General features: G+C 49.0%; 1 protein-coding gene across 1 annotated transcript; it reads right to left on the bottom strand.

Moving 5' to 3' along the window:
- Positions 1–260: 260 nt before the first annotated feature.
- On the bottom strand, positions 261–6,940 carry LOC101734717. The gene is made up of 3 exons (XM_031892391.1): positions 6,632–6,940; positions 2,127–2,444; positions 261–857 (listed from the first exon to the last, which is right to left on the bottom strand). Exons 1-3 carry the CDS (start codon positions 6,906–6,908, stop codon positions 736–738), a joined length of 717 nt encoding a protein of 238 aa, XP_031748251.1. The 5' UTR covers positions 6,909–6,940; the 3' UTR covers positions 261–735.
- Positions 6,941–7,209: the final 269 nt, after the last annotated feature.

Here is a 7,209-nt window from a genome sequence, read left to right as displayed (position 1 = left end):
TTCTATTCAGCCCCTCTCCTATTGATATACCAGTCTCTAATTCAAGTAGAAACTAAAACACTGGCACTCAGGAGCTGCAAACGGGGCAAAGTGACCCCTTTGTCTAATTCAAACCACTCCCTGGTTGCTAAGGTAATTTGGACCCTAGCAACCGGGTAGCTGCTGAAACTCCAAACTGGAGAGCTGCTGAACTGAAAATGAAAAAAACTAAAAAGAAATACAAATAATAAAAAATTACCAATTCAAATGCTTACTGGGCACGCCCATATTGAGCCCTAAGGAGAAAATGAAAAACCCTAAGGAATGAGAAATGGTGACGGGAGACTGAGGGGAGGGGTCTAAAACTAGGTAACTCCCATTTTGCAAAGAGGTGGGCCAGAAAGACTGGGTGCCACCTCATCCACCCCTGCTTGCTACTTAGGGTTGCCACCTTTGACGTCATGGAACAGGCAGTTCTGTCACAAGGGCAGAGCCGTGATGTCACCGGGGTGGGGCTACGACACAGTGATGAGCAATTGGTTGATTGCTGTGTCAATCTAGGAAAGTCCTGATACCAATTGAAAACATCACTTGATGAAGTGCCCTTTAATTGCTAAGTTGTTAGGAAGGAAATGAAGAGACAACCAAAGCAGCGTTCTTATAAAATATGTCAATTTTTGAAGATGGGATGGATAAAGTAACAGAAAACGGCACTTAGCCAAGAGGGGGGATAATATAAAGGAATGATAACAGCCATTAGTTGAGCTCCGTGTTGATATGACAGTAACAAAGCAATGAGCCAGAGAGGAGTATACACACAGCCAGGACAAGCCTTATGGTATTCTCTATGGTGTAACTTCTGTCTCTCAGGGTTCCTCCTGAAAGGCAACAATAAGCAGGTTAGACTTGTATCTCTCTGTAAAATGAGGCAATAAAATAATACTGGGAGACATGATATTGGCACATTTCACAAGAATTTTATTGTAGCTTCTTTAAACAGTTTGTGTAGTCGTGGGTTCTCTGGTATTTGTGGTGCTAAGGTTTGTAGAGAAGGGTTGTAATGTTGCTCTGCTCAGGGAGGAGATGGGAAAGGTCATCTGAGGCTTCTGATCTCCTATCTGAGCAAAGCAACATCAGAAACCTTCTCTGTTTTCCTTCTGAAGGGATCTCTCTGTCTGTACAGATACATGGAATGACCAGCAGGTGGCAATGCTGTTACAAAATGCATTATATTGGCAGATAATAAAAGCTTAAATAGTTCTGAAACTAATTCAAATAAATACAGTAAGTAAAGTGCCCTTAAAGTGTTATTATTTCTTTAAGCTCACATTGGCACCTGAATGCTGAACGTTGAGGTAGGAGATTTTTAGTTGGCAATTTTACTGGCCTAGCTGGTGAAGTACCAACCAAGGCCGGGGCTGGAATTACAAATTTACCACCAATGTATTTGGTTATAAATTTGCAATCATTTGGTGTTCCGCCCTTGGCCTGCCCCCAATTCCTGCTCACAAGTTGCCCCTCTACTGTCTGATACCTTTCTCCCCCCACCCAAACACAAAATGTCTTTAGTGCAGCATCATTGCTGTGCCCCCACCATTTTGTGCCATTGCCCTGACCATTTTGCATCCCAACCCTGTCCTTTTGTGCCATTGCCCTGCCCATTTTGCATCCCAACCCTGTCCTTTTGTGCCATTGCCCTGCGCATTTTGCATCCCAACCCTGTCCTTTTGTGCCATTGCCCTGCCCATTTTGCATCCCAACCCTGTCCTTTTGTGCCATTGCCCTGCCCATTTTGCATCCCAACCCTGTCCTTTTGTGCCATTGCCCTGCCCATTTTGCATCCCAACCCTGTCCTTTTGTGCCATTGCCCTGCCCATTTTGCATCCCAACCCTGTCCTTTTGTGCCATTGCCCTGCCCATTTTGCATCCTGACCCTTCCCTTTTGTGCCATTGCCCTGCCCATTTTGCATCACAACCCTGTCCTTTTGTGTCATTGCCCTGCCCATTTTGCATCACAACCCTGTCCTTTTGTGTCATTGCCCTGCCCATTTTGTATCACAACCATTTTGCATTGCTCACTGGGACACCATTGAAGTAGGAAGATTATTTCGGAGGAGTGCAGTTGTGCTGGGCCCTGGGGTACTTACCTTGCTGGCAGTATTCCCATGGTCTCACAGATATGGATGTTGCATTGGTGGCAGTGGCTGCCGTGCAGCTGTAGGTGAGCTCTGGGTCAGCATTGTGCACTTCGAGCACTGCCCCGTATATATTTTTGTTTTCTTCATTAAAAGAAGTGCCGTACTCTATATGAGGAAAAGTCAGTTGACTCACTGCCCCTACTCCATGTGTAACGTTCCATGATACCGGCACACGGATTCCATATACAGTGCAGAACACATTGACACTGCAGGCCTCCTCATCAGTAATTAAATAGTTAATATTGATATTCTCAGATGATATCTTTCCTGTATAGAGAAATGATATGGCAATGTTATACTGCACCACTCCCACTGCGCAATCATCAGAGAGTTTATTGTATGATCCCTTTATATATTTATTCATAGTTCAAATTCCCCCTTAAGCACCTTTTCTCCAGCCTAAACAGACCCATTTTGGCCAGTCTTTTCTAACCAAGACTTTTCATTTAATTTATCAGATTAGTTGCCCTTCTCTGTACTGCTTCTATTTCATTACTGCCCCCTTAAGCGCCTCTTCTCCAGTGTAACCAACCCCAACTGGGCCAGTCTTCCCCCATAACTGAGCCCTTCCATTCCCCTTATCGGCTTAGTTGCCCTTCTATAATTCATTAATATCCCAAGTTAGATTGTCCACCCAAATTAGTAAATATTCAATGATTTGATGATACCATTTCTTCATAACTTTCTAGCCAACAAGCGACCCATTGCAACTCAATATATCAACAAATGTGGAATAAGGTATGAAAGGAAAGCTGAACTGAAAGTCAGGGCCACCAACAGATGGGTTCTGAGGTTCTCCAGTCAGAGGTCTTGGGACAAAGGGGAGCCTTAATAGACAAAAAGATTTCCAAGTCATGAAATGGGCACAGCTTCCATGGGAGTTGGTGGGCAGCTTGGGTTTGGGTATATTGGGGGCAGGATGTTGCTGTCATGGAGAATGACTGGGTGGATCTGAATCATGGACATGCACGCACAGGACATTTTATTTTATTGGGCCCTATTGTATTTGTTTGCAGGGCCCCTAGCCCAGGGTACCCAGGTGACCTAATAATTGAGGCCCCTGGGTGAAGGGCCCTGCCAACTTGGAGCCCCATGATTACTAATGGCATGCTAAAGCAATAGTAAGGTTTACTATATAGTTGTACCAGAATATTTGGTTAGTGTGACTGAGTATGTGCTAAGGTACTATGGATAGGGATAGGCATGCCACTTTCTAGACAAGGATGCTGACCAGGGCCGCCATCAGGGGGGCACAGGGGGTACAGTTGTACCGGGCCCGGACGATGATCGCTTTAATGGGGGCCCGGCCGTGATACAGTTTTTTAGCTCGGGCCCCCTTTGAAGAACTCCGGGCCCTGCCATTGCTTCATTGGTGGCCAGCGGGAAATTTGATAGGTTGCGCCCCGTGCGTCCGTACGCACAGCGCGCAACCTTATCAAATGTTCAGATGCAGCGTGGAGCCGTCAACAGGACGCAGACAGAGGAAGTCACGGAGGAAGTCGCTGAGGCTGCAAGAAGTTGGTGGAGGGGTGGGGAAGCTGAGGGGAGCCGGAGGAATTCGCTGTGAGGCGGGGGGAGCTGAGTGGAGCCGGAGAAACTCGCGGGGGAGCTGAGGGGAGCCGGAGAAAGTCGTGGGGGAGCTGGAGGAAGCCACTGGGGGTGGAGCTGGAGGCTACTTGGGGGGGAGCCACAGGAGGACGCTGGGGGTAGCTGGGGCACATAGCAAGAGAGGGGAGCCGGATGATACTTGGGGGGGGAGCTGAAGTATGCTGGGAAGGAGTCTGGGTGGGAGCTGGAGGATGCTGGGAAGGAGTCTGGGTGGGAGCTGGAGGATGCTGGAAGGGAGTCTGGGTGGGAGCTGGAGGATGCTGGGAAGGACTCTGGAGGGGAGCTGGAGGATTCTGGTGGGAGCTGGGGGGGGAGCCGGAGGATACTTGGGGGGGGAAGGTGGGATCTGGAGGATGCTGGCAAGGACTGGGGGGGGAGAGCTGGAGGATTCTGGTGGGAGCCTTAGGATGCTTGGGTGGGTGGGAGCTAAAGGATGCTGGGAAGGACTCTGGGGGGAGCTGGAGGACGCTGGGGGGGGGAACTGGAGGATGCTGGGGGGCCCTGGCTACCAATTTTTTAGGGGGGCCCTGGCTACCAATGTTATAGGGGGCCCTACCAATGTCTGTGTATCCTATGTACTGATGGGAGGGGCCATTGGGGGGCAGGGCGTGGGAGGAGGGGGGCCCAGAAAGTTTTGGTGTGAGGGGCCCCGTGATTTCTGATGGCGGCCCTGATGCTGACAGAGAGAGTATCACTCTACTACTGGGCTTGTATGCAAGTATAACGCCTAAGGAACATCATTTATGGTCTATTTAATTCTGAGTGCTTTAGTTCTCCTTTAACTGGATAATATAAAATACAGTCTATAGTTGGCCATACACAGGCTGTAGCCTGTACACTTTTGACCAGCCTGCCGTTTGCTGACCCATTTTTGGTACCAGAACAATAGCCTCCATGATCACCATTTGATAGGGGCTAATTCAGAGATTAATCCAAAAGGAAAATCCCATTTGTAAAGTTTGAACACATTTCTGGGGGTTTTGGGGGTCTTGTTTTATGGGTTACTATAGTTTTGCTAATGAAGGTGAAATTTAAAGGAGAAGGCATTTTAGCACTGCCAATAGATTAGCACATTAGTGCAAGCTACAACGCTATATTTATTCTGCAGAGTAAACAGCCCTAGGAAATTCCTTCCATTTGTTTAAGATAGCAGCTGCCATTTTAGCTTGGTCTCAGTAGCTTCCTGCTGCAGCTCTACATGCTGGTAGCTCAGATTACAGCACAGTTGGGAGGGGGAGGAGTAGAAATGAGGGGGAGGGGGAGAGAGGAGCAAACTAAGCAGACTTGTGCCCTGCCCTGAAGGATTTTTCTGAGAGAGGAAGTCTGGGGGTACTTACCTTGCTGGCAGTAGTATTTCCACGGGGTTACACATCAGATATGGGCCCTGGGGGTACTTACCTTGCTGGCAGTATTCCCACAGGGTTGCAGATCAGATATGGGCCCTGGGGGTACTTACCTTGCTGGCAGTATTCCCACGGGGTTACAGATCAGATATGGGCCCTGGGGGTACTTACCTTGCTGGCAGTATTCCCACAGGGTTACAGATCAGATATGGGCCCTGGGGGTACTTACCTTGCTGGCAGTATTCCCATGGGGTTACAGATCAGATATGGGCCCTGGGGGTACTTACCTTGCTGGCAGTATTCCCAGGGGGTTACAGATCAGATATGGGACCTGGGGGTACTTACCTTGCTGGCAGTATTCCCACGGGGTTACAAATCAGATATGGGCCCTGGGGGTACTTACCTTGCTGGCAGTATTCCCAGGGGGTTACAGATCAGATATGGGCCCTGGGGGTACTTACCTTGCTGGCAGTATGCCCACAGGGTTACAGATCAGATATGGGCCCTGGTGGTACTTACCTTGCTGGCAGTATTCCCACGGGGTTACAGATCAGATATGGGCCCTGGGGCTACTTACCTTGCTGGCAGTATTCCCACGGGGTTACAGATCAGATATGGGCCCTGGGGCTACTTACCTTGCTGGCAGTATTCCCACGGGGTTACAGATCAGATATGGGCCCTGGGGGTACTTACCTTGCTGGCAGTATTCTCATGGGATTACAGATCAGATATGGGCCCTGGGGGTACTTACCTTGCTGGCAGTATTCCCACAGGGTTACAGATCAGATATGGGCCCTGGGGGTACTTACCTTGCTGGCAGTATTCCCACGGGGTTACAGATCAGATACGGGCCCTGGGGGTACTTACCTTGCTGGCAGTATTCCCACTGGGTTACAGAACAGATATGGGCCCTGGGGGTACTTACCTTGCTGGCAGTATTCCCACAGGGTTGCAGAACACATATGGCCCTGGGGGTACTTACCTTGCTGGCAGTATTCCCACGGGGTTACAGATCAGATATGGGCCCTGGGGGTCTTACCTTGCTGGCAGTATTCCCAGGGGGTTACAGATCAGATATGGGCCCTGGGGGTACTTACCTTGCTGGCAGTATTCCCACGGGGTTACAGATCAGATATGGGCCCTGGGGGTACTTACCTTGCTGGCAGTATTCCCACGGGGTTACAGATCAGATATGGGCCCTGGGGGTACTTACCTTGCTGGCAGTATTCCCACGGGGTTACAGATCAGATATGGGCCCTGGGGGTACTTACCTTGCTGGCAGTATTCCCACGGGGTTACAGATCAGATATGGGCCCTGGGGGTACTTACCTTGCTGGCAGTATTCCCAGGGGGTTGCAGATCAGATATGGGCCCTGGGGGTACTTAACTTGCTGGCAGTATTCCCACGGGGTTACAGATCAGATATGGGCCCTGGGGGTACTTACCTTGCTGGCAGTATTCCCAGGGGGTTGCAGATCAGATATGGGCCCTGGGGGTACTTACCTTGCTGGCAGTATTCCCACGGGGTTGCAGATCTGGACGCTGTACTGAAGCGAGTCTTGGCGGTGCAGCTGTAGGTGAGCTCTGGATTAACTCTGCTCACATTTAGCACAGATCCACTTATCCCTTTGTACTCATCAAAATAAGGAACAGTATGCAACGATGGAAATTGTAATTGTGCCACTGTACCCTCTCCGTGTGAGATATTCCATGAAACCGCCGCTTTTATTCCATGTACCGCGCAGAAGACATTGATATGGCACGGCTCTCTGTTAGTCATTACATAGTTAATCTTGATGTCCTCTGATGATATTTTTCCTATGTGACAGATGATATGGAAACATAAGGTTATTGCTTTCACACACCCACTGCTAATATCCTTATCATTTACAATAGGGGGTACATAATCCCTTATAATACATGAGTGATACTCAGAGTTCCCTGTATAACTCAGCCTGCAGCCTTGTGCCTTTATATGGGCACAGAACCCCTCAGTGACTGCTAATATCCTTATCATTTACAGTAGGGGGTACATTATCCCTTATAATACATGAGTGATACTCAGAGTTCCCTGTATAACT

Source organism: Xenopus tropicalis, chromosome 8 (assembly GCF_000004195.4).
Source record: "Xenopus tropicalis strain Nigerian chromosome 8, UCB_Xtro_10.0, whole genome shotgun sequence".
Taxonomy (NCBI): domain Eukaryota; kingdom Metazoa; phylum Chordata; class Amphibia; order Anura; family Pipidae; genus Xenopus; species Xenopus tropicalis.
The sequence above is the reverse complement of the archived record's forward strand: the minus strand, read 5'-3'. Positions and strand labels throughout refer to the sequence as shown.

Bases quoted from the DNA above. Each gene is read 5' to 3' on its own strand.
- LOC101734717 (XM_031892391.1), bottom strand. From the start codon at position 6,908: ATGACTAACAGAGAGCCGTGCCATATCAATGTCTTCTGCGCGGTACAT. The intron at 2,445-6,631 runs GTAAGTACCCCC...TTCTCTATACAG, and splicing joins GTGGGAATACTGCCAGCAAG to GAAAGATATCATCTGAGAAT. The intron at 858-2,126 runs GTAAGTACCCCA...GTTGCCTTTCAG, and splicing joins ATGGGAATACTGCCAGCAAG to GAGGAACCCTGAGAGACAGA.